The sequence below is a fragment of the Botrytis porri genome (assembly GCF_014898465.1).
Source record: "Botrytis porri strain MUCL 3234 chromosome Unknown BPOR_008, whole genome shotgun sequence".
In the NCBI taxonomy this organism is placed as follows: Eukaryota; Fungi; Ascomycota; class Leotiomycetes; order Helotiales; family Sclerotiniaceae; genus Botrytis; species Botrytis porri.
The window spans coordinates 2166199-2193803 of NW_024066082.1; the positions used below are offsets into that span (position 1 = coordinate 2166199).

Consider the following 27605-nt stretch of genomic DNA (forward strand, 5'->3'; position numbering starts at 1 on the left):
TTATCGGTCCACTAGGCCTAGTCCTACCTAGGTCCATGTCCACCGCCAAAGGAATTTATTTAATCGAGCTGTGCGAGCTGTGCGCGATGTACGACAGTAGATGGAGGTGGAGGTGTAGGTGGAGGTGTAGTCCTTAATCCGAGTCTCATGTAACCTGTTCCGAGCTGTTCGAAGGGTTCATGTGGATTCAATATGGATTCAATATGGATCCATCTTGTAAAAACAGATGAGTAACAATCAGCTACCAATTTTGAGTTGTACATCGGATCGTAGTAATCGTACAGCTAGCTCGTTACCTGGGTAAGCGATTGATTTGTATATGTCATCGTGCACGTCAAAACTGCCACGAAGGAATTGTCGGTGGATGGTGGTGGATGGTGGTGGATGGTGGAGAGAATTAGATGGGAATGTTCGAAAAAGAATCGGTAAGAAGTTGGATTGGCAATCATTATGAGTGGTCGAGGTGGCTCAAAAGGGAACTCCGGATTGTGCTACTGTACTCTGGTTCAACTGGGATAAATTCCTTTGGTAATGATTAACCTTGATTTACTCGAGGATATGGGAAAGATATACCAACTACCTAGAAATGTATATGACCGAGTGCGTTGGATCAATATAAAAAGATATATCTAGATGTACCTTATAGTAGTTTTAGATCAATATAAAAAATATACCCAGAGACGATAGTCGCGTTGGATCAATATAAAAACATATGCCTCCCTAGGTACCTAGGTGTGACATACCCAGGAATCTTACCTAGCCATGTGCCTAGATGTCAATCCACAATGTGATGAGTGCGTGGATAATGTTAGTTTATGCTTTGATTGATGTTGATTCATTGGTTGACGGTGGAAGTGCCCAGATGATATTCCGATACTGTTATCCTATCGGAAACCATCGCGCTACTCTTCAACACAACATAACCTTATCAAGGGTGGATGGATGGATGGATGAGAAAGATGGGAAACATGGGAAAGACGGAGAGACTGAAAGAGACGAAGGAGGACGAAGGAGTAAGTTGTTCTTAATGCCCCAACAATGCCCCGGTAGTCCTTTGAGAAATTGAGAGAATGATTAATTAGCTATGGGTTATTTGCTCATGGATGCAACCTTTAGTCTGGTGGCTTGATCTAGACAATTGGGAAAGGGGCGAGGGGGGATTATTGGAAAGGAAATATAACAATCTACTCGTAGAATATAGAAGAAGGATGAGTAAGAATTGAAACTTCCATATAAGATTTTCTCCACAGGGGTAAAATGGTAAATAATGAAAGGAATTCTTGGATTTTGCTAGTCTCGACTATCAACTCTCAACTCTCAACTCTCGAATTCTCTCTACTAGTCTTGTCTTCAACTCCCAAGTCTCTCCATTCATTCCTTAATTCCTTCAGCCCAATTCTACCATATTCCATTGTTTCTTTCCTGTGCCTCTCGCCTCACTCACTACCTCTGTCTCTCTCTCTGCCTCACAGTCATATCGACCCAACCACCCCCAGAAATCAAAGGCTTTCCCGCTCCAAACCGCCCAGCCCACGCCTTAATAGGATCCAATTCCTGCCCCCATACACAATACATACATATCTAAGTACATATAATACATACTCCTAGCTTCTAGCTCCCAGCTCCTAGCTCCTAGGTACATACGACTATACTTGCCGCACGGAGCAAAATAATGAATCATAAACTTGATTAAACATCAAAAAGAAGAAAAAATATCTCCACCGCTGGTTCCACCGTTCCACCGTTCCACTTTCTTGACTTCATCCATCTCATCACTCCACACTTTCGAAAATCCCATAATCATCAATTATCGAAAGGCACAGAAAGAGTATCCACGTTGGAATTACTTGGATTCAAGGATATTTGTCTGCAACTGTCTCGGAAGATTTTACCCCTCTATCTGTCAAATCACATCATCAATATCAATATCAAAAACGTCTAGAAGCATCAAAACCCAGAGAGAATCCCACTTAGGAACAACAACAACAACAATCCTTCTCCATATTCTTCTGGAAAACCCCATCATTACCAATACAAATATCAGGAATTGGTCAAGGATTATATGGATGCCAATTCATACATCAATTTCGAAACACCACGTTCTATACCCCGTTCTGCTCCACGTTATCGAATGTGTACATACACTACTACTGTCATGTTATGTTAATATCTACCACCGGAATCGACCGTTTTTAATAACTTGATTATTATTACTTTTTTCCAAGAGATTTCTTTTGCATACTATACTCCTCAACAGGTTTTGAATACACCTCATTCACATACTATATTCATTCAAATATACTTGGTACCAATTCACTATATCGAATCTACATTGCCACCGTTTTACTCTTGGATCATTCCATTAGGTATCAATAAATACTAACCCTACTATTCACATACCCACTACACCAAATCTACCCTACTTTTCGCAAGTAAATCAACCCAATTTCAAAATGCCAGACTACATGCGAAGATATACTACCGATCACAGTACGAGTAGTAGAGGTTCCCGTCAGAGTGATGAATCCTCTCGAGAATCTCACAGTACAGCACCAACCTCCATATACAACAGTCCTCGACCATCAATTTATCAATATCAACCCGAGAGACCTATCTATTACCAAAAGGAGTCGATAGATTTATCTCCCAGCGATATGACACCTATAGATTATCCTCGCTCATCTCAAGAAACATATGCATCAACATCTGCATCCCAAGAAGATCTCTATGATGAACCCGAAAGCTATGATCCAGAATACGACGTCCCGGAATATAAAACCGTGGTTGAAAGTAATCTGAGACCATCCACTGCTCAAGATTTCGCCCGATATTTCCCTTCCACAAAACGTCTTTATATCCGTCATGATGATACTTCATATGATGGAAATATGAATCTTCGCGTCGACACCGAAGATGGTCATGGTCAAGATAAAGAAATTATCCAAATCTTTCACCTACGCATGCACGATCTCAAGAATCGCGAATTCAGTCTCCGTCGCTACGAACGCTCAAGTGGTCGCGAAGTATGTCACTCGAGTCGCAAATACGCGAAACCCACTGAGAGAAGACCTTCCGTCTTGACCCGTTCCGTCAGTAATGCCTTTGCAAGTATACGCAAGCCCAGCATTTCTCGACAAAACTCGACAACTTCACCCACCAAACCTATGGGAGGAGTTCAAAGACACGATAGCGGATACGCATCGAATTCTGAATCTGACTCCGATGTCGAAGCATTTATGGCTTCGAAAAAAGCAGCCGCTCCTTCCATCCCTACCAATACGACGAAACTTGAATTCTCAAATTATGCGCAAATCGAAGTTAAGCGTCGAGGCGCAAAATCGCAAAAGAGATACGAGTTTGAGTATTGGGGATACTCATATTCATGGAAACGAGTAGTGGAGAAAGATGGCGAGGGAAAAGCTATTTCGTATCATTTGTTCAAAGGAGATTCTGGCAATGCGGTAGCACATATCGTACCGGAATTGCGATCTAGAGATCAGATTCGAGAGGAGGAATTGGTGGGGGGTTGGGTCCCACCGTGTCAAATGTGGATTAGTGAGAAGAGTGTCTTGGAAAAGGTTACGGATGTTGCTGAGTAAGTATTAATTTTCCTGATCAAATCAAATTGTGTTTTCATAAATCTAACACTTAACCCTAGCGTCATTATCTCAACTGGCCTCATAGCCCTCGTCGACGATAGCATCAAAAGACATTTCCAATCTAAACCCACTTCCTCTCACTCCAATTCCCACTCCCACTCCCACTCCCACTCCCACTCCTACACCCCATCTACATCACCACACACAACTACAACCACACCCTGCACCCCTCACCCCCATTCCCAAGCCCTCTCCTCCCGCTCATCACCCCGCACCCTCCCTATCCCTCCCCTAAACTTGAATCTCGAATTCGTCGGTCCCCGCGCCATGGTTGAACACATGTTCAAAAGACGCAACTCGGGGGGATCAAGTAAATCAAAAGAACACGAGGAGAAGAGAAAACATTCGCCGTTGAGATATGCACAAGGTGCAGGGTTTGGAAGAGTATGATGAAGGAAAATATGATATCGACAGTTTTTAAAGAAATACAGATGCAAATGCCAATGCAAATACGAATGCGAATGCGAATGCGAATACAGATTTGGGAATCACAGTACCGGCCGGGGGTTTAGGTTTCTGGGGTGGGTTTCTGGGATTTGGTTTGGGTTTGGTTTGTTTTCTTTGGTTTGGGGGGTTGGGAATTGGGATGGGGATTGGATGTGGATGTATTGATTTCTTTGATATTCTTTTCATGGAGGATTTATGATTATGATTATGACGATTTGGTTTTGATTTGGTTCTTGGATTGAATGAGATGGGATGGGATATGAAATGAAAGAATAGGATGGAATCTCAAGAAACAGGAAAGAAAGCAGGAAAGAAGGAAACTATTAATGATGGGATGAATAGGATATGACAGGATGGGATAGGATGGGGATACTTAGGTATACAGTACATATATGTATGAATGACGATATTTGATGAAGGTTATTGATATATCATGGGAATGAGCGAATGGATAATGAATAATGAATGGATGGTGGTGAATAAGTGATTGATTGATTTGCTTGCTTTTACTTTGACGTGTTTTCTTGTCTTTTTAATTAATTGTATCTCATCTCTCCATCCCGAGGTCCCGTCTGACACCCAATTCCTCCCCCCCTTTATCTATCTAAAGACTTGTCTCCTCATTCATCTCTTCCAAAGCTCAAGCTTAAACTTAAATCTCAATCCCTTATGATATCATGAATAAACATCCACACAAAGACTAGCGTTACTAATACTCAGAACAAACCAACAAATCCTTTCAACTCTTTCGAATTTCAATCTTTCTATCTTTCTATCTTTCTATCTTTGTCAGAATCGGTAGTTATACTTAGAAGTGATCTAGATTCTTGTTTCTAATAGATTATTATATATTTCAAACAAGGTTGTAAAACATTTGATTTAATAAGAAGTAAATTCAAAACTGTTTATGAGTAATAAGTAGATAGACAGATAGGTAGGTAAATAAATTGAAAATACTAATCTATTTTATCTCATCTCCTTTCCATCTCATCCCATCCGGATCCCATCGATATCCCATCCCATCCCATCTCCTCCCATCCCATCTCCTTACATATACCTCCTCATATTTATCTCCTCATACTCAATTCCTTTTAATCTAATTTCTCAGCAAATCCAAACCCATTCCATCTCATCTCATTCAATTCAATTCATTATAGCTTAATTATATGATTTCAATACTAAATAAGTATTTACTATTTATTATTTGTTATCTATTTGATTAGAAAGATAAATATTTAAGTATATAAATGAGTAAGTAAAAAGGAAAGAAAGTAAGTAAGTAAATCATTAAATACTTATAAATGTAATATATAAAGATTCAAATATCTAGAAAGATAGAGATATAGAGAAAAACATATAAGAAAGAGAAGAAACATATAATTCAATTTGTAATACAAGATATATATATATTCATTTCCTTTCCCATTCCCCCTTCTCCTCCTCGCTTTTTGCTTCTATTTCTATCTCCCTCATATACTATCCTATCTACTCATCTATATTCAAATTACTTTCTCATTTACTTTATATCCCTCTTTCCTCTTTGCTTTCCTCTCCTCTTTCTATTTTTTCCTCTTTTTTTCTCTTTTTCTCTTCCCCCTTCCTTCCTTACTTCTCTTTACTCCTTTTTCTTTTCTTCTTTTCTTCTTCTTCCTTCTTCCCCTCTCCTCCTCTCTCCTTATTTCTCTCCTCCTCTCTCTCCCCTTTCTCTCTTCTCTTTCTCTTCCTCTCTTCCTCTCTCCCTTCCTTCTCTCTTCCCCTATCCTACACATCCACTATCCTACCCATCCACTTATAGATATTCAAAAGTTAAATAATCACCATTCTCCTTCTCTTCTCACCTCCCCCCTCTTTCTCTCTTCCTCTTCTCGCTTCTCTTTCCCCTCCCTCTATACCCTATCTCACTCATTTATTCACAATCAATCTGCCTTTCCTCCTTCTCTCTCTTCCCCCCTTCCCTCCCTCTCAACACCCAAAATCCATACAAATCCATACAAATCCATACAAATCCATACAAATTCATATAAATTCATATAAATTCAAAGATCACATACTAAAAATCTCATAAATAAATCCCTACAGACCGTCCCTAACCCTAACCCTAATACCTAATACTATTCTTAATCCTAATTTTAACTTCTATTTCTAACTCTAATCCTATTACCAATACCATCTCTAACCCCAGCACTCAATACTATTCTCAATACCATTCTTAATTTTAACTCTAATACACAATACTATTCTCAACCCTAACATCCTAACCCTAACCCTATACCTAATTCTACTCTAAACCCTATCTATTCCTACTCTAAAAACATTATTAGTCCTCTCAGTATAAGATATATAAGATATATAAGAAATAAAGAAATAAAGAAATAAAGAAATAAAGAAATAAAGAAATAAAGAAATAAAGAAATAAAGAAATAAAGAAATAAAGAAATAAAGAAATAAAGAAATAAAGAAATAAAGAAATAAAGAAATAAAGAAATAAAGAAATAAAGAAATAAAGAAATAAAACAGATATAAAATAATCGAAATACTTTAATAAATATATTAAGAATCGAAAAGAGAGTAAAAATCAAATATTAATATTAGATAGATATAAAAGCTATAAATTAATAACTTTTCAAATACATTATAAGAAGAATAATATTATAATACATGTTTATTATTATATTCAAATTATTTAATTTAGTTATTTATTATTAATCATTTTAATAATCTGAAATGTTTATATAATAATCAAATTAATAGATTTATTAAAATATATATCTTAATTATATCTTAAAAATTGAATTCTTTATAGCTTTTAAAATTATATATTAATAATCAATTATATCTTAGAATACAAATTTCGAACTTAAAAAGTAGAATTAGTTTTATTTAATTTTGAAATAATATTTTTTAAATTAGATATTTGAATTTATATGCTTATTTCTTTTTCTTTCGATTTACATTTTTATTTCTCAAACTCCTTATAATCCTATAGAAACTCTTTCTTAATTAATATTAATTAAATCTCGATTATTTCATTGTTATTATCATTTAAGTTTATCTATATTTATATTTAATAATATTTTAGTTTTAATTAAAAGTATAAAAAAACTAATACATGAGAATATACTTTTAGGTATAGAAAATTATATATTTTGAAAAGCAAATAAAATCTTAAATCGATATTAAATATGTAAAGAAAACTTAACTATATTAAGGAGAAATTCTTATTAAATAGAAGGTTATAGATATTATATTTTAAAAAGAGAATAAAATTTAAATTGAAGAGAATTCTAATAAGAAAGAGATTTCTAATTAATACTATAATAAGTATGAATTAATAGAATATAATATAAAACCCTATCAAAATGATAAAATGGATTTTAGATTATTAGATTTTAATAGCTTTAATCAATTGATTTAATAATAATTGACTAATATAAATTTAAATATATTAATTAAGGTGAAAGTAATTCATTTGATATTATAATCTACTTATATATAAACCACGTTATATAATACATAAAAGAATTATTTCATTAAGTTTAATATATTTTAATTAGAATTTATAACTAATTCTAATATATACTATAAGTCGAGTATTCTACTTTCTAACTATCTCTCTTTTAAGCTACTCGTTTACATTAAAAATCGCTTTTTAGCTTATTAATAAATTTTTTATTTATGAATGGAATTTATTGAAAACTCATATATATATATATAAATCAGATCATTTTAAGCTTATTCTGAAAATTTTAGATTTTTAGGATTTTTCTGAATGAAGATCTGAAGCTTCAAAATATTAATTTTAATTTGTATAGGAATTATATATGAATTTTACTTTTTTTTAAGATCTTTAATAACTTTTTATTCTAAATTTTCATTCTAAATTTTCATTATTTATAATATAGGAGATTTACAAGAATTAAAAAAATTCTAATTAATAATTATTCATAGGAGTACTTTTAAAATTATAAGAATTATTTTTCTTTATTCAAGTTATATCTTTATAATTATTAATTTTTTTTTTTTTCCTATATAAATTTAAATTTAAAATCTTTACAAAAGTAATTAATTTCTTCTCATTAATTACAATTAAAAAGTAATTAAAGATTTAAAATTAAAATGAAAATTATATATAATTCCTATATAAATTAAAAAATCGTTATTTTAAAGTATCTTTAGCTCTTTATTTAAAAAAATTTAAAAATGTAAATTTTTATAAAGATTTAAAATAATCTGAATTATATATATGTAAATTTTCAATAAATTATTTTGTATTCTAATAGAGATATTAATAAGCTGAAAAAGTACTTTTTAATATAAAAGAATAACTTAAAATAGAAGTAGTTAGAAAGTTGAGTATTCGACTTATATTTTTTAATTATTTTATTAAGTATTATTACAAAGATACTAATATATCCTATAAATCAAAAATCAAAAATCAAAAATCAAAAATCAAAAATCAAAAATCAAAAATCAAAAATCAAAAATCAAAAATCAAAAATCAAAAATCAAAAATCAAAAATCAAAAATCAAAAATCAAAAATCAAAAATCACAAGTCACAAGTCAAAACAAAACAAGTAAAACAAAAAAATATAAAAATGCATTATGTATATGAGTTCTCCCCTTCCTCTTCTTCATCTTCTTCCCTCTTCCCCCGTCTCCATCCTTCAAATCCACTATTTGATTCATTCACCATTCACCATCCACTCTTCATCCGCTTTGTCCCTCCACCTCCACACATCCATCCTACCCGAAATCCGCATTCTCACTTCCCCTTCTCTCCCCTACCATCTCAACAACTACCCTCCCAACAACCACCTAACTAATATATAGCGATTGAAGAAACACACACACACACACACACACACATCCATAAATATGCACGCCTATACCCCCCAAAACTCAGAAAAAAAATCCACTATATCCGATTTCACTCTCCATTTCACACTCTTTTCACATCCATCCCTATTCACATGCCCAATAAAAATCCAAAAGAGGGAGAAGATAACTCTCACAAAAAAGCTATCATTATCATTGCCATTGCCAGTATGTCATAATAAACCTAAAAATCCTCAAACCCAATAAATCAGAAGAAGAAGAAAACACAATACTAAATTCGCAAAAGATATTTTTTTATAACGCTCAATCAACACAATCCTATTTCACTCCCCCCAAAATGAATCCCACGTAACCCAATATAGTAAAATCACCTCGATTCATTCCAATCAAACTCCCACTCCTCCTTTCCTTCAAAGTAAGGAAATGTGTCAATGAGGAGACTTCTCATTCATTAATCTATCTATCGATGGAATCCCCAGTGAACCTTTCATTTCAATGCTCAACTACCCCACACCATTAATTCCAAGCACCAGGATGTCTCTCAACAACTTGAACCCAGCTATTTTGAGGTTGCGCTCCAAATTGTGGAACATTCCAAGGTTGAGATACATCATTGAACGATTGTGTAAAGTTTTCCATGGTATTTGTATTCATCGAAATACTTTCCAAATCATCAATCCATGCATCAAAAGGTAAGACATTAGCTGTTGAATCTCGATTCCATCCTGCTTGAGTACTGGGTGGTGCCATATTATGAGGTTGATGAGCCATCGGAGGATGATATTGTCCCATTTGTTGGAGTTGATTATAATTTTGAGCTTGTCCTTGATTGCTATAGGGAGAATTAATACTTGATGCTGAATCACCATTCCCTGGACTAATCAAGCTAGGTGGATTCGAGTTTTGATTAGGACTTGGTTGATAAGCTCCGTTTGGCATATATGGTCCGCCAGGACCTTGTTGCATCTCCATACCCATATTGTTATTTGAGGCATTGATTGGCGCCCAATTAGAAGGTGGTCTTGATCCACTTCCTTCAACGCCTTGCATTGACTCGCCATTAGGATTATTAGCAGCCGTAGTGGAACCAAGATCGCTGGTGCTACATCGAGAGTTGCGATTTGGATAATCATCTGAATGAGAATCACCTCCAGTGGCATCTTCAAGAGTACCAAATTCCTTCAAATCCTTTTCGAAAACCTTCCATTCATCCAATCCACCACCTTTCCATGAAACATCTTTCTTATATCTCTTGAATTCATTCTTCACCACTTTGTAATATTTCATCATCTGTTCGATTCTTTTATGGTAAGCTTTAGCCATGGTTAACCTTGGCACCATATCTTTCAGAATCTTGATAGGTAAAGCGGATCGACTTTCACCCATATAATCGTTAGGATCCATCTGTGGGAAGTGAACAGAGTAAACACCTGTAAACGCTGAATGGAAAAGAGCGAATACAAATAATGGTGATTCTGGCAGAGCGTTATTATCCTGACAAGTTCTCATAATATCAACAATATCTCTGGCCGACGAGAAAAGTGAGTCCGCACTCTGTTCCCAAAATCCTTCGGGTATATCGAATTTCTCTCTTGGAAATGTTGGTTCATCCAAAGGACCTGAAGGCTTATCAGCTCGAAGAGGAATGAAAGGTATGTATTCTCTATGGAGCATGATTCGACATAAGGAGACAAGAGTATGCAAACTTGCATACGTGGTAGCATTTCGTTTTTCCAAATGTGCATTGAGGTTGTCCTCGGAAAAGGTAAGATTCTCTGGTAGGGCGCTATAGAAATCTTCCAATTCATGTGAAAGTTTATAGAATTGTGTTGATTCATCCCATGGTGGTAAAGTTTCAGTTCGGCGACCTCCATGAAGACTCCACTTTGAGAGTTTCCCCCAAATTTCAACCAAACGACAATATCTGCCGAGTACTCCACCTTCTTGAATTTTGACATTTGTCAAGGTAGCTTTCTCAAAATCTCGATTCAAGTAACCAGTTTGAACTGATTGAGTGAATAAGAATTGATCATCAGAACATGGGAGTTGTACTCGAAGAGTTTCAGACTCAACCATCGTAGGCCTAGCCTTTCCAGCGGAAAGCATCCGATCCATAATGAAACAACTCCAAAAAGTACGTCTTCTAACTTCCTTCTCAATCGCAGTATCACGTGCTGGACTCTTATTCACTTCTGGTCGGTATGAACTTGCGGCGGTTACCGTTTCAGGCTTGAATGTCCTAGCCGATGGATCATCCTCGTAGGGTAGACCCATTGCTTGTGCTAGTCTGGTCGCAATACCTACGTACACCCAAGCGCTAAGGCCTCTAGTTTGACCCCACTCATACAGACCAAGCATTAAGAGTGCCTGGATCCTTTCGGTGGTAGGAGTGCTTAGATCTTTACCCGCAGCTCCAAATATGGTCGAGGTTAAAGCGGTTGCGTAGTAATCGCTGGCAGCCAATGGGTCATTCGGTCGAGGGGAATTTGCCGGTGCATGATATGCGACCAACTCGGGATGAAATCGGGCAGTGAGAGTAAGTACACCCAGCAATAAGATCTTGGCATCTTGAAAGGCGGGCATGTCGGGGACTGAAGTAGGGTCTCGTGGATGCGATGCTTGACGCATGCGATTTCGAAATGACGGAGGATGCAAGAAAGGCATCTCGGTTGAGAAGTTTAACTTGAATATGTCATAAACTTCATCCCAAACCTTTCGTGTTAATATTGTGGCCTCCAAAGGTTCTTCTCCTTGTCGTTGGCTATTTCTGCGACCGGAATCTTCATGCTTTCGAACTCTCTTCTTACTCTCACTTTCTCCTTCGACCTTTATTCCCATGGGTGGATCGGTTCTCTTGGGTGTCGCAGCTGCGGCACTTGGATATGTACATTCTCGGTTCGAGGACTCACAAGCCCTGCATATGGAATTGACACCATTGTTGACACCTGAGCTTGAAATTAGTTCAGGACTCGAATCGATGTGAGATGTATTGCACTTACATTTTACCTTGCTCCGTCTACATCGTGCGCAAGCTATACTAGATCGTACCACTTTACACCAGATATATCAGCACGACCACATCTTTTATTACATAGCACAAGTTCACGATCAACTTACTCTTGGCCGGCTTCTTCTCCTCTATCCCACTTCGGCCACCACCACTACCATCATCAGCCCCTAAACCACTGGCGCCCAATGCGCCGGGGCTGGCAGCTCCAACAGACGTTATATTGGGCCGATGTTGTTTTGGTGAAGCGGGATGAAGATAGGTTGGGTCGTTCGCAGAGGAGAAAGCTTCGGCGTGGGAACGTTTTGGACTAGACGATCGCGAAACACCAACTGCCGAATCCGAATCAGGTGGTGCAGAAGGCGATAGTATCGCGGCGAGAGAGTGAGGTGAGGGAATGTTTGCGGTTGGGGGGGGGGGGTCCCTTGAGACCCTGAACTTGTAGATGGAAGGAGATTTTTTAATATTATTTCTCAAAATGGCCTAGAAAGAAACCCGAAATCAAGTTACTTTCTCATTCGGGAGACGAAAGATTGGAGGGATGGCTGGGTTTGGTGCAGAATTGGTGGGAGGGTGCTAGGTAGCCCTTCAAAGTTGCAATCGTCCACGCTGTAATAAGTCTCGCTGGTGTGACGGCGAAGCGAATGCCGCAGATGCAATGCGAGTTTCCGGTTCAAGGAATACAAAGTAACTTTGACATCAACGATTGGACAATGAAAAGGAAGAATATAGGGATATATTGATTGATTTGTTTGGAAGAAGAGAAGGAAGAAGAAAAATCGAATGGAAACGATCGAATGAAGGAATATAAAATTTAATTTGTATTGTATTTATGAAATATTGGGATGGTTATGGTGGTATTTGGCTGGGGGGTTTATACAATAATATGTAGGGTGGATGGATGTGTGAATGGATGGATGGTTGGTTGGTTGGTCGATGGATTGACTGGTTGATGGATTGACTGGTTGATTGACTGATTGATTGATTGATTGATTGATTTGATCGATCGGTCCAAACTTTGAATGATTTGTATTGTTGATTTCGATGTTGTTGAGGTTTTGTACTCGAGTATTGTGGTACTCTTGTAGGTTTTTAGGTACTTGAGTATTTATTGAGGTTGAGGAGAGGTTGAGAGTATACTAGTCAGTCGTGAGTGGTAAGTAGTGAGTGAACAATAAGATGTGTGTGTCGTTGTCGTTGATATCTCTCCCTTTCTCTTTCTCTTTCTCGCTCTCGCTCTCGCTCTCTTTCTTTGAAATTCACGGATGAGGACGGGATGTGAAGGATGAAGCGAAACAAGAGGAAGCTTTGATTTTCGGTCGGTGGACGATTAGTGTGGGAGGTGTGGGAAGTGTGGGAAGTGTCGGTGATCGGAGTGAAGGGAACTTTCGTGCTTTGAAGATGTGGATCGTTTGGCTGGATTTGCGGGAACCTGGCGAAGCTGGGACGGAAAGGAAGGGTATAAATGGCGGAAAGGGTACGAAGCTCGCGAAGGTATAAAAATGTAAATGGTCTTTCGCAATAATAATTTGTCAAGTCGGTACGGTACGTACACCGAGTGATGCGTGAGTGAGTGAGTGAGTGAGTGCGTGAGTGAGTGAGTGAGTGAGTGAGTGAGTGAGTGATTACAAGATTGATAAACTTGATGGCTAAATTGATTGTTGAATTGAATTACAAGGTATGTATTGAATGGATGATATTATTACTCAAACCAACCCATCAAGTCTTTTCTTCCCGTCAGGATTCTTCCAAGTGCGAGTCGGGTTGCCAAAGAATGGAGAAGCGTTGCAATACCAATACGGACGGGAAAGAATGGAGCCGAAAAATGCTATGGTCGTTTGAGTGGAATTCCCTGGTTTCTTTTCACCTGTAATCAATCGTCTTTCGAGTCGTCGTCGTTGTCTTCTTTTTCCTTGGGTAAATATCAATAATATATCTCCTTACCTCTTACCTCTTACCTACTCATATCTCATGTCTCACGGTGATTAATTGATAGTATTCCGTATTCCGTATTCTGTATTTGTTATTCACCATTCACCATTCACCATTCACCACACACCGGCACAATACGCTTTTCGTAAGAGTGATCACTGCTGGGTGGAGTTGAAAGAGATCCGAGCAAAATGCCACGGAGAGAACGCGATCTCGGCCGGAGAAAAGAGGAAAAGAGGAAAAGGTAAAATGTTGGTTTGTCATCCGATGATTTGATGGAAAATGATTGGAATCGGCTTTTGGGGGAGGGTGGGAACGATTATCGGCCGAGAGGTGCGATTGAAATGACAACACGCTAATTAAACTTAAACCTAATAAGGAATTGAAATAAAGCACGTTCAAAACTAAACTTTTATACATATATAAAAAAATACTACAAGGCTTATTTAAAGTCTTATGCCTTGATATACAAAGCTTATAAATTATATTTTCTTTTTATTTCTAAATCGAAATAGATTATCTACCTTTACTATTATATAACATTACATTTTAATATCATTCCCTATTCGAATTAGTTTTATTACCTTTTATAATATCACATATAAAATACAATTTAATCTAACTAATAATTAATAATATTTATTTTATATATAAATTATATATATTATATAAGAATATTACTTCTCATTATATTATATATCAATTTAAACATTATACAAAACCTATTAATCAAAGTTTCAACCCTATTAAAAAGCATCGAAAAAGACTTGAATCTATATACAACATGACTTTTAAAATCCTAGAATTTATTAATCATTTCGAATTTCATTTTACAGGGGAATCAATCAATTATACATATAATCTTAACGAATACAATACTGATAAACATCATTCCTTTTTAATTAAATTAGTTAAAGCCAATATTACAAAAGAATACCGGCTAGTACAAATACTCCAAGTAATTAAAAATAAGGAGACTAAATTTACAAGTTTTAATTCAATTCTTCAACTTATAAATGAAACCTATCTTACCTACTGTCACGGATCGGCCTTAATCACAACTACGATTACTCATATGCGTATATATACATATACACGATTATATATATATAACTAGTATATAGATATATTCTATAAGCACTTTGCTCTTGATTTTATAATTATAAATTCTAAGAATAAATTATATTCTATTCTTGTAATTCTTTTATAGCAAAATGTTATATTATCTATAACTTATTATATAATTATATAATCATTTAATAGCTGATTAAATAATACCTTATAATTTAATACTTTCTTAAATGAATTATATTAATTTAATATTACTTGTAAAAAGAAAATCTATTCTAAATAATCCTTAATGAAGATATACTCTTTCAAATATTTGAATTACAAGTATCATTATTATATCTATATATATCAACTCTAATATTAATCTATATTAATATTAAAAGTATATCAATCTCTAATTAATTGATCTATTTATTAAAAGTAAAAGTAGTTTTATAAAAGCAATAATGATATCGTCTTAGACTTTAATATTAATATTAATAGAAAAAGAAAGAATAAGGAAAAGGAAATTATTTATCAATTTCAATATAATAATAATATAATTGAGATATAAGTATACTTACTTGTAAAACAAATATAAGTATTTTAATTTCTATAAGAATAGATTACTTAATTATAAGTATAGATTAATAATACTCAAAATACTATTAATCTATTTTATATACTCTTATAATAATTTTATATAGCTCCTTTTATGAAATATAAAATCTAGATTTTTAATATTCTTATAAAATCTATTGAATAGGATGCTTTTATATCTAAAAAAAAAAGAAAAATTATTCTTAGAATTATACTTTGAAACAATCTCGCTTTTATTCAGAAAGGAATATTTATTTATTAATAGTTATTTTTAATTATAACTCACTACTTTAATCCACACCCTATCTACATTTTAATACTATTCTTACAAAAAGATTGTAAATTTCAAAACCCATTAATTTCTTATTAAAACTTAAAGATGATATAAAGTCAAAAGCAAGTTTTTAATAACTATTAGTTATTAAACAATTAGAATTATATATAATATTATTTATTTCGAAATTATAATATTAATTTTATATAATAAATTAGATAAAAGAGAAAGTATAATAACATTTGTACTTCTTATATATCTAAATCCTTTTTTTAATAAGACTTCAATTGGTCGATAAGCTTGTAGCAATTTATAAGAACTTTGTTGAAATTGATTATATATAAATTGAATACAAATATTAGATTATATCTAATAACGCTCAACAAGGTAATTTTGTATTATAATACTAGAAGTTTTAATTATTTATTATATAAATAGAAATTAATAATAATAAGATGCTTTTCCATAATTTAAAAAGGAAAATGTCTAATTTCCTTCAATAAGTTATTAGCCTTCATATTAAAGAATATATTATTATTAAAGATTTTACTAATAAGCTTATAGAAATCAATAAACTTGAAGTTATTATTTAAAAACATAATTGTTATAGATAAATTAGGCATATATTAATCAAAAAGTTTATTAATAATACTTTTATATAAAATATATCTAGAAACACTTTTCAACTATTTAATAATTCTATTTTATTTCTTTAAACTTATACTCTTTATCCTCCTTATACTTCAAACAATTATATAGGAATCTTTAAATTAAGTATTACTCCCATTCTAAAAAACAACTTTAATTACAATACTATAATTCCTATTTCAAAAGTAAACTATAATATAACATTATATATAAATAACTTTAATATTATAATTGAAATTCAGAAGGTTGAAGAATCTGAAGATTTTTATAATACTAAAGAAGGTATTAAAAAGAATATAGATTTAAAAGTATAAATAAAAGCTATCAAGTTTGTTTGTACTATTGAAAATCAATATTTAAATTAAAGTACTTAGATAGAAGTTTCTATTTAAATATAATTTGGAATATAAGGTTTCTCAATTTAATAAAATTAATAACAAGTAATTTTATAACTTTATTTTATATATTATTTAAGAATGAATATTTATTTGAAACTCAATTTCTTATAAACTCTAAAATAAATAATTATACTTTTATTAATAAGATATTCTTTATATTATTATCTTCTATATTTAAACTTTTTGTTTTATTATTTGATATTGTTATTAAAATTAAAAATTATAATCATATAATAAGCAAAACTTTTATTTATTATATATTTCTTAATTTTATAATTGGTATTTGATAATGGTTATATATATTATTTTGTATTATAAATTTAGGATTTTATAGTATAATTTTAAATCGAATATGATTAATAAAGATTTAAATTAAATTAAATTATTTTAATTAATGTTTTAATTAGTTTATAAAATATCTTCCTATTATTTCTTTATTAAAAAATATAGTTTTAATTAGAGATAGCTTTCAAGCTTCTAGAATTAGTTGCTTAAGATAGTAAGATGTTGATAATTAGGATGCCTGATTGGACGATATATATTATAAACTAGATAACAAATGATAAAAGGTAATAACGATTTTATTAAAAATACTTATTACCTTTCCTTAAAACACTAAAGAGATATTTCCAATTCCTATTGAAGTTTAGATTTTAGTAAAATTAAAAAAGAAATCTGCTTTCTTTAAAGCCTCTATTCAAACTACGTACAAATTACTGCCTCTCTACATCTCTAATATATTCGACATTTATATACTTAAATCGATATAATTTCAATTCATTTATGAGAAAAGTAAGAATTATAAGATTTTCATAATTATATATATAGAGATTAATAATGCCATTTTGATTTATTAATCTAGTTAAGATAATAATTATTGAATCTTAATTACAATTGTTTTTCTAAATAATTCTAAATTAGAAATAATTATTGCTTTTAATTATGTTATTGTAAATATTGAAATAGAACTATTAATTCCTAAAACTTATTAATAATACTATTAAGTATTCTCCAAGTATAATTCCAATATCCTATCTCCCTTTTGATTATATAATCACAAAATCATTTTTAAAAAAGAAAATAAAAAAGCCTTCAAATATAATCTCCTATATAAGATATTATTTGAACAATTTAAAATTATTAAAGAATATATTATTAAGAATCTTATTAAAGGATTTATAAAACTTAGTCAAGTACTCTTTATTATATCAATTCTCTTTATAAAAAAGCCAAATAGAAGTTTAAAGTTTTATATAGACTTTCAATTATTTAATTCTTTAATATATAAAAACAAATATTCTTTACCTTTTATTAATAAAATATTTATACAACTTATTAATACAAAGATATATATTAAATTAGATATTCAACAAGTATTTTATTATATTCATATAAATCTCATTTTTGAAAAGTATATCACTTTCTATACTCAATATAATTCTTATAAATACAAAGTTTTGCTTTTTAGATTAATAAACGGCTCTATAATTTATTAATAATATATAAACAATATTTTATTTGATTATTTAAACAATTTTTATACTACCTACCTCAACAATATATTAATCTACTTTAAAAACAAAAATAAATATAAAGAATATATTAAACATATTCTCGAACAATTTAAATCCACCAACCTATAAATAGATTTTAAAAAGTATAAATTTAACATCAAATATACTAAGTATTTAAATTTTATTATCTTTATTAAAAGAATATAGATTAATTCAGAAAAAATCAAAGTAATTACTATTTAAACTTATCTCACTACAATAAAAAGTATTCAATCGTTTTTAAAGTTTTATAACTTTTACTACTAATTTATTAAAGACTATAATATAATAACAAAACTTTTTTACAAACTTATAAAAGTAAACATTAAATTTCACTTTAATAAAATCTATTAGAATATATTTATTATATTTAAAAATAAACTTATCTCTACCTCTCTTTTATAGTATTATAATTATATACTACTTTATATATTAGAAACTAATACATTCAATAATATAATCACTAATATACTCTTCTAAAAGTATAATAACAAATGATTATTAATTACCTACTTTTCGAAAACAATAGTCATTATTAAACTAAACTATAAAGTTTATAATAAAGAAATACTTATAATTATTAAATCTTTAGGCTATTAAAAAATCGAATTTTTCAAATCCTTATACTAAATTAAAATCTATATTAATTATAAAGCTTTTAAGTATTTTATATTAATTAAATAATTAAATATTTATTAAATATACTAGGCGAAACTACTTATTAATTATAACTTTATTATTATATATCATACTGGAAATATCAGAACACATAACCAACAACGTGACATTACATGTTATGCTTTACTCCACATATATACGAAATGTGTAAGTGGGGGTAGTATATATATATAGATATAGCAATTCCCTTTTCATATAAAGAGGGTAGACAGAAATAAACAATTCTTTTACCTATATATATTGTGTATATACACCTTATCAAGTTTGCTCAATAGGAAAAAACAATCTTCTTGTAAATGTACTTGTACATTATACTAACGAGTTGAATTAATAAAATAGTATTAAAAAGAAGAATTATTTATAACAGTTTATAAGAGATAATTAAATGAATATAAAAATTATATAAAAATTCTTATAATAAGATTTAAATATAATTATATATATCGATATATATATTATTATATTACTTTTTGATATTATAAATCGAATTATTAAAATAAATAGATTTTCTTTAAGTTTAAAAGTTTTATATAATTATATAATCAGATTGTATAAACATTTCATTTTCAAAAAAGAATTCTTACTTTATAATAATCAACTTTATATACTAAACACTAATAATTTATAAATCTATCTGATTTATAAAGTTTATAATTCAATCTCAATTATATATCCTAATATATAAAAAATATTCATTTTTTTAACAAAATAATATTATTAGAATAAAATGATTTAAATTATAGAACAATATGTATGGAACTATTACAAATATAAGTATAGCTTTGTTTTAAGAGATTACATTCCCGATCTTCTATATTCATTACCTATTTCAATTCGAATATAATAATATATTATTATGAATTATTATAGTTTTAATAAAGATAAATATAATTATAATAATATATTTATTATAATTAATTAACTCATTAAACAAATAATTTTCATACTTTATTATAAATCAATCAATTCAAGAGATTAAGTTTGTCTATACTTATATTATGTTTATAGGTATTATAGATCTTTAAAGTCTATAATCTCTAATTATAATTCTTAATTTATATTAACTTTTTGAAAAGAATTCAATAATATCTTAGGAATATAAATTAAATATTCAATTATTTATTATTTATAAATTAATAGTTAGATTGAGATTTATAATCAATATCTTTAATAATACTTATAACTTTTTATAAGCTATTATCAAGATGATTAATTTGAATTCTTATTAATAATAAATTACATCTAGTTTATATTTCTATATGAATATTTAAATAATTAATTTCTGTACAAAACTTTATATAGTTATCTATTCTATAACTCTTAGAATTGAAAATCTAATTTAATATTATTAATTGATAATTTGAATATAATTAATATTAAAGAATATATTAAATATAATAAATTAGTTTTTGATTAAATAAAAGAGAATATCTTATATGTATAAGAAAAGATATCTTAAGTAGTTAATTTGTATCGTTAATTAATTGACTTTAATATTAAAGATTGAGTATAGTTTAATATAAAAGACTTTTCGATATAACAATCTTTCAAGAAACTAGATTATTCTACTCAGAAATAATTCAAGATTATTAATCACATTAGAGATTCCTTTAAATTAAACCTATTATCAATTATAAAAGTCCACTGTTACGGGAGCTGCCTCTAGGGTTACGTGAAAATGTCTAGAGATCTCTCAAAATGGTTTAGATTAGATTTCAAATAGGAATTCAATAGTGTTGTAACTGGTTATAATTCTTATAACTATAATATGAAACTAATAATTGTCTTGAGCACGAAGTTTTATATTGTAATGAAACCTATTTCCTTATATAAACCTTCGTATTGAAGTCGACCGATAAATCGATTATTGTAAAGCTGATTTCGATAAATCGGTTTCCTAATTATGTAATGTCCATCCTGTAACTGATAATGATGCTACTGCTTATCTAACCTGTACTCTCTAGCCAATTATCCCTACAGCACTGTTTCCGTAGGTCCTAATATTAAGGCCTTAGGTTTATCTTATAATCCATATTGCGGTGCGGGTACCTCCGTAATATCCACTTTATATTTCTATTTAATAAATTCTATAAAATAATAAATAATTTACTTCTCAAACAAATCCTTAAACTATCATTTCTAATTAATATTACTAACAATATTAAATAAAAAATAGAATATATTCTTATTATTAAGAAAGTATATTAATAATTTAATATAGAATATTATAGTTAAATATAAACAATAATTTTATTTAATACTCTACCTCAAACCTTAAAACAGTTCTATATTTTCTTTACAACTTTTACCTATAAAATCCTTCTTTATTAAGATTCCTTATATATTTATTCAAATAGATTTATTTTTATAAAAATGAAAAGAACGATTATAATTTTATAAACAATAATTAATATATAAATGAAAAAGATTAAAAGAACTTTTTTTATTTATTAAATTAATAAAAGAAATTACAATTTTATAAGTAATTGAAAATGATTAAATAAAACTATATTATTAAGTTATAAACGAATAAATAAGTTTAAAAAAAATTAAAAAAATATTTTCTATAAATAAAAATGATTATAATTGAATAAGGTATAATAGTAAAGATTAGATAGTTTAAATTAAAATATTAATTAAATCTTTAATTAAAAGTGATAATAAAGAAGGAAAGAATAATTATAAATCGAAAAGTAAAATAACAATTAATTATAATTTGAATAATAATAGAGTCGAATTTATGCTCAACCTTTTTTAATTATATTTGAACTGTTAAAAAATTGACTTCTATCTGAATTAAAGCTAGTTAATATTATTACTTCAATTCTTCTTTTTATTTTATTACTTTATTTATTCGATAGTCTATATTCTTTTAAACAAAAATAATCAAAAGTATTTCCTTCGAAATATAATTTTTTAAATCTTTTTGTAAATCAAATTATATTAATAAAATTAACTTTATTAAAATATAATAAAGTTATAATTTATCTTTATCATATTATTATATTTAATAATAACTAATTAATATTAAAGAAACAGAATACAAGTTTGTTCTTTAAATAAATACTTGTATTTATACTTTATATTTAAATAAAATAAATAATAAATTTGATTAGAAATTTGACTAGAAATATAATAATAAACATTATTACCTTTTCCAAAAATATAATTACAAATATAACTAGTACAAACCCAATTGTTCTCTCAAACGTATTATTCCCGCACTAACACTACCTTCTTTAAAAACCTTTTATTCAAAAATCTTAATTTATTAATATTAATAAAGCTAATACTTCAATAATAAATCATATCAAAATTATAATTAGATTGACTCTAACATAAAGTTTCTATAATCTTCTCCCCTATAATTTCATTCCTTTTAAAATCTTGAAAATAATATACTATTAATCAATTTGTTAGCGAACTTCTTTTCATAATTATTAATATAATTGAAAAAAAAGATTGTATTCCTTCTTTGAATTCTATCTTAGAAAACAATAATATAAATATATTCAATAAGTATATCGACAATTAATTACATTCTTAAATATATTATCCTCGATACTTATAATTATACTTATTAGATAAGTCAATTATATATTAAAAAAGAACAAAAAGAAAAAATTCATTTACTTACATCTTTATAATCTGATTTATTATTATTATAATCCTTTAGCTTGAATTCCAGGATATCTTCGTTATTATTTAACCTTTTTACAATAATATATTTATTCTATAAAATAAAAAATATAACTTTTTGTTTTATTATAAATTATTAATAGGATATATTAGTATTGAAAATATGAAAGATAAGATAAACAATTTATTATTATATATACTACTTTCTATTACTTCAATTATACTAGTAATAGTTTACTTTTATTAATATAAGTTTTCAATAGTATTGAAGGTATATTGATAATAAAAAATAATAAAAAACGAAATAATTAAAAAAGAAAAAAAGATTGAAAAGGTTTATATACTCCGAAAATTCAATTATTATTAAAACTATAGAATAATATATTTTTTTATATGCTTTTTTATTATGAAAAAGAAAAGTTTATATTTAAATCAGTTTATTATATTATTTAATTATATAAATAACAATACTTTATTATAATTGTTAATATATAGATTAAATAGACAATTATAAAACTTAAAGGTAAGCTTTTTTAAAAAAAGAAGTAATATCATAGATCGGCCTTAATTATAATTATAATCGCTTATATATATATACATATATATACACGATTATATATATAGCTAATATATAAATACGTTTTATAAACACTTTGCTCTTGATTTTATAATTATAGATTCTAAGGATAAATTGTATCCTACTCTTGTAGTTCTTTTATAGCAAAGTGTTACATCTATCAAGATATTATAAATTATGAATTATTCTAGAAAAAAAAAGAATTTAAATATTTTATTTATCGATTTAATTATTAAAAGCAATGTTATACTATAAGTATATAATACATTTGTAATCATCAATTGAATTAAATAAATTTAATAACGTATTATGTTACGACGGCATCCAACATACCGCGTCACATGGTCAGGAAGTCACGTGATGGACCTAGAGGATCTAGGGGATCGAAGAATAAACATCTAGATCCATAGGATCCAGAGGATCCAGACAAGACAGAACTGTAGGTTCTGCAGAGCAGGAAGGTCTATATAAGAGAACAGATTTCATTACAATGTAGAGCTTCGTGCTCAAGAACAATCATTAGTTTCATTACTATAGTTACGAGAATTGCAACCAGTTACAACCTTATTGAATTCCTACTTGAAGTCTAGTCTAAACCACCTCGAGAGATCTCTAGACACTTCCACGTGACCCTAGAGGCAGCTCCCGTAACATATTACCACAATTAATACAAATAACGATTACAAATTAAACATAGTTTTTATTAATTCTAATTATTTAGATAATATTGAGTATTTCGATTATTTAACTTCAATTAATTCGATATATAAAACCAATCAATTAAATTGAAAACTATTTACTTTAATAATTTATAATTCTATTAACTTATAACTATTTATGGCTTATACACTATTATTCAATGAATTTGAAAAATTAATTATAGAATTTCTTTTAATAATTAAGCAATAATATACTTAGAATTCGACTCCCTAAAAGCTTCAATATATTCTAAATAATAATTCGTTAATAGAGCAAAAGGGTTTTCACTTAACTTTTCAAAACTTAGATATAAAGAAAATAAAAATTAATTTTTCATTTCTTTTTATAATATTTAAATTAATAACTAATAAATAAATCACCTTTTATACAGAGTTCATTATATACAAAGCTTGACTTATAAATTAAATAATTCCCAAATAAGAACATATATAATGAAGGCTTTATATAATCACAAAACTCGAGTTGGTATATTAAATGTAATAAAAATATAATAAAATTAATCAATTTGAATTTGAATTAGAATTATATATATCGATATTGATTCAATCAACTCTTAATATAAGCTAATTATATGTATACTCATTCTTACATACTTCTACAATACTTTTCAATCAATTTAAATAAAGCATAACATCAAGCTTTAAAGCATTAAGCTAAGTTTACTAAAACTACCAATCCGAAATACTCCTTTACCAAAATTGTTAAACAAATTACTGTTTATATTATTATATATAATATATAAACAGAAAAGATAAAAAAGGATTGAAGAAAAAAGCTTTCAGAATACTATCATTACCCTTAACTTACATTATTCCCTAATCCTATATAATATTTATTAATTAATGAAATACATAATATAAAACAAAATATAAAAGATAGAATCTACTTTTATTAAATTAAAGAAAATAATAAGGTGTATAACTATATATTTAATAAATAATAACTTTTCTTATACAAGTATATATTTTTATTATAATTATATTTCAAAGAAATAAAAAAGCTTGATTGATTTAAATACAATACAAAATTTAAAGAATATAGTTTTAAACTATATATAAATATAAAGCAAATAAAAATTGATAAAGAATTATATAATATTAAATCAAATAATATATATATAAAACTAAATATAAAAAAACGATTAAAGCAAATTAGAATTAAATTCTTTGAATTATTAAAATATTCTAATTTGTTAGAATTAATATAAAAAGTTATTATTATATAAAGATTTGAAGATCATTTAAATAAAACTACAAATACTTTAATTAATCTTTTGATTAAAGATTTCATTTTAAAATTGTAATGTAGATTATACTTAATAGAGTTTAGTTTTCTTAACGTATCGCCATTTCAATTACACCCCCGAGAGGTATCAAGGTATGTACGAGGTGGAGAGGAGAGGATACCGGTAGATTGATTATAGGGAGGATAACAGAGTTAAGTTATTGCATTGAACAATTCATCGTGCATTTATCTACAACCTAAGGAGCTAAGGAAGAGACTGACTGTCTACTCGAGTAATTGAATTTGATCAAGTCTGATTCATGGTAGGATGCTAGTCATATAACAGATGTTACTCGAGATTCACATACATACCCAGGCAGATAGACTCATAGGTAGTGTGGAGGAGATATGTACAACATAAATACCTACTTCAACTACATGCAGTTCGATATCAAGGTCAATAGACATCTCCCTCATGGCATGAACATATACATGATCTGTAGAACTTCACATGTACCTACCTAATCAGTAGGTAGAGATTCAGAGACCTTTCATATAAGATCTGTTCTTCTCTGTCCATTCTCTCCCTCTCCCTCTCCCTCTCCCTCTCCCTCTCCCTCTCCCTCTCCCTCTCCCTCTCCCTCTCCCTCTCCCTCTCCCTCTCCTTCTCCCTCTCCTTCTATATCCATTCACCTCTCCAACTCAAAATATCTACCCACATACACTCAGCAAATCATAAGATTACAATATCTTACACCTTTCTTCTTTCTCCATCTTCACTCTTAATCTTATGTAATATGTTGTGCTCAAAGTTACCTGCCCCAGCATGAATCAAACATATTCTTAGAAGATCCTTTCAAAAGAGATATCCTGACTCCTGAGGGGTAGTTGGTTCTTAACGAATAATATTGCTCATCTCTATTGAGTTATAACTAACTATTTGAAATATTCAATAACCTATTCACACACCCACCATCCATACATGAATCGAGACTGCTAAACAACAAATCCCAGATCCCTCATGATATCCTGAACAAATCATCTCACACTCAATAAATCATATGCTTCACGAGTCAATAAACCCCAGTTTTTAAATGTCCTAAATTTCACCCATCTAGATACTTTACCTCCTTTCCTTTCGCAAAAGAAAATCAAAGATGCGGGGAATCTAGATCATCATTTGGACTCGAGAACCCCTACTTGTACGACTGTACACTAGATATTCGACATCTATCTTCTACTTGCTATACGGAGTACATTGATTAAAGTATTCGGGATGGAGAATACTCTTGAGTGACTCGAGATGTCGATTTGGTTACGATGCTTTACGGAATGGCATTTGTGTGGTACGGTGATATGTCAGTTTGTGAATCAGGTCTCTCGTGTAAGGTTATTGATATCCCGTGGATATGGATATCTTGATCTACTGGAGTGTGGTTTGAGAAGGATATACTCGTATAGCAATTGAGATGAGAAACTTCACATGTAGATTATCCTCCCTTTTCACCACTCACTATAAATAACTGTTACCGTTCAACTTCTTACATACATATACATGTACATATACACATGAATAAGCATATCATATCAAACCATATATATGTATTCGAACGGTCTCGCTTTACAATCCTTACAATACCTATTACCTACCTAGATACTCTATTCACCCGATCACCAGATCCCCATCAAAACTTCCCTCCACATACAATTCAATGCTGACAAGTTACCACTCGACTCAATTCAGTCCACTACGTCGTGTTCACACTCTGGTATCACATACAGCGGGTAACGGAGGTATTAAAGCGCAGTTAATGTAGTGCATAGCCAACCAACTAAGCCTACCTGCTTCTTCTCCGCATATCTGCTTGCATCTCAAGCTGCTGTCAAAATCACATAATATGTAAGTACTAGGTAAGTAAATCTTGAGTCTAGAGACTCGAGAGTCTCATGCTGTAGAATGTCTCCTCTTTTTGGTTAAATAGCATACTGTAATAAGTAATCTATGTTCAAATATCTATCGAGTATTTCTATCTATTGGTTTATACCTACTATCACCATACGATTCCCACATACCAGCATAATCACCCATCTCACCACCACCTCCAACCCATCCAAGACCCCAACGGCAAAACACACATAACCTCCAAAGATCCATTCGGAAGTAAGTGATATATCTAAGGAGAGTTAAGAAACACTATCGATAACACGCAATACAATATCGTGAAATACCAAGACTCTTGAGTAACTTGACTTCACCCGTGCACATACATAGTACATATTTTTGAATATACATGAATATAATATAATGTCTGTCTGGCTGTCTCTGAAGTTTGTATACTCCGTACACATCCCATTCGGGATT

At 29.8% G+C, this 27605-nt stretch overlaps 3 protein-coding genes across 3 annotated transcripts; 2 read left to right on the forward strand and 1 right to left on the reverse strand.

Moving 5' to 3' along the window:
- Positions 1–772: 772 nt before the first annotated feature.
- EAF01_006744 (uncharacterized protein) lies at positions 773–1066 on the forward strand (the record flags this gene model as incomplete). Its single annotated transcript, XM_038914998.1, has 1 exon — positions 773–1066. The coding sequence occupies one exon, from the start codon at positions 773–775 to the stop codon at positions 1064–1066; it is 294 nt and encodes a 97-aa protein (XP_038769953.1).
- Positions 1067–2453: 1387 nt separating this feature from the next.
- On the forward strand, positions 2454–4049 carry EAF01_006745 (uncharacterized protein; the record flags this gene model as incomplete). The annotated part of the gene is made up of 2 exons (XM_038914999.1): positions 2454–3595; positions 3659–4049. 2 exons carry the CDS (start codon positions 2454–2456, stop codon positions 4047–4049), a joined length of 1533 nt encoding a protein of 510 aa, XP_038769954.1.
- Positions 4050–9459: 5410 nt separating this feature from the next.
- On the reverse strand, positions 9460–12468 carry EAF01_006746 (uncharacterized protein; the record flags this gene model as incomplete). Its single annotated transcript, XM_038915000.1, has 4 exons — positions 9460–11888; positions 11943–11993; positions 12061–12383; positions 12461–12468. The coding sequence occupies 4 exons, from the start codon at positions 12466–12468 to the stop codon at positions 9460–9462; spliced, it is 2811 nt and encodes a 936-aa protein (XP_038769955.1).
- Between the last annotated feature and the right edge of the window lie 15137 nt (positions 12469–27605).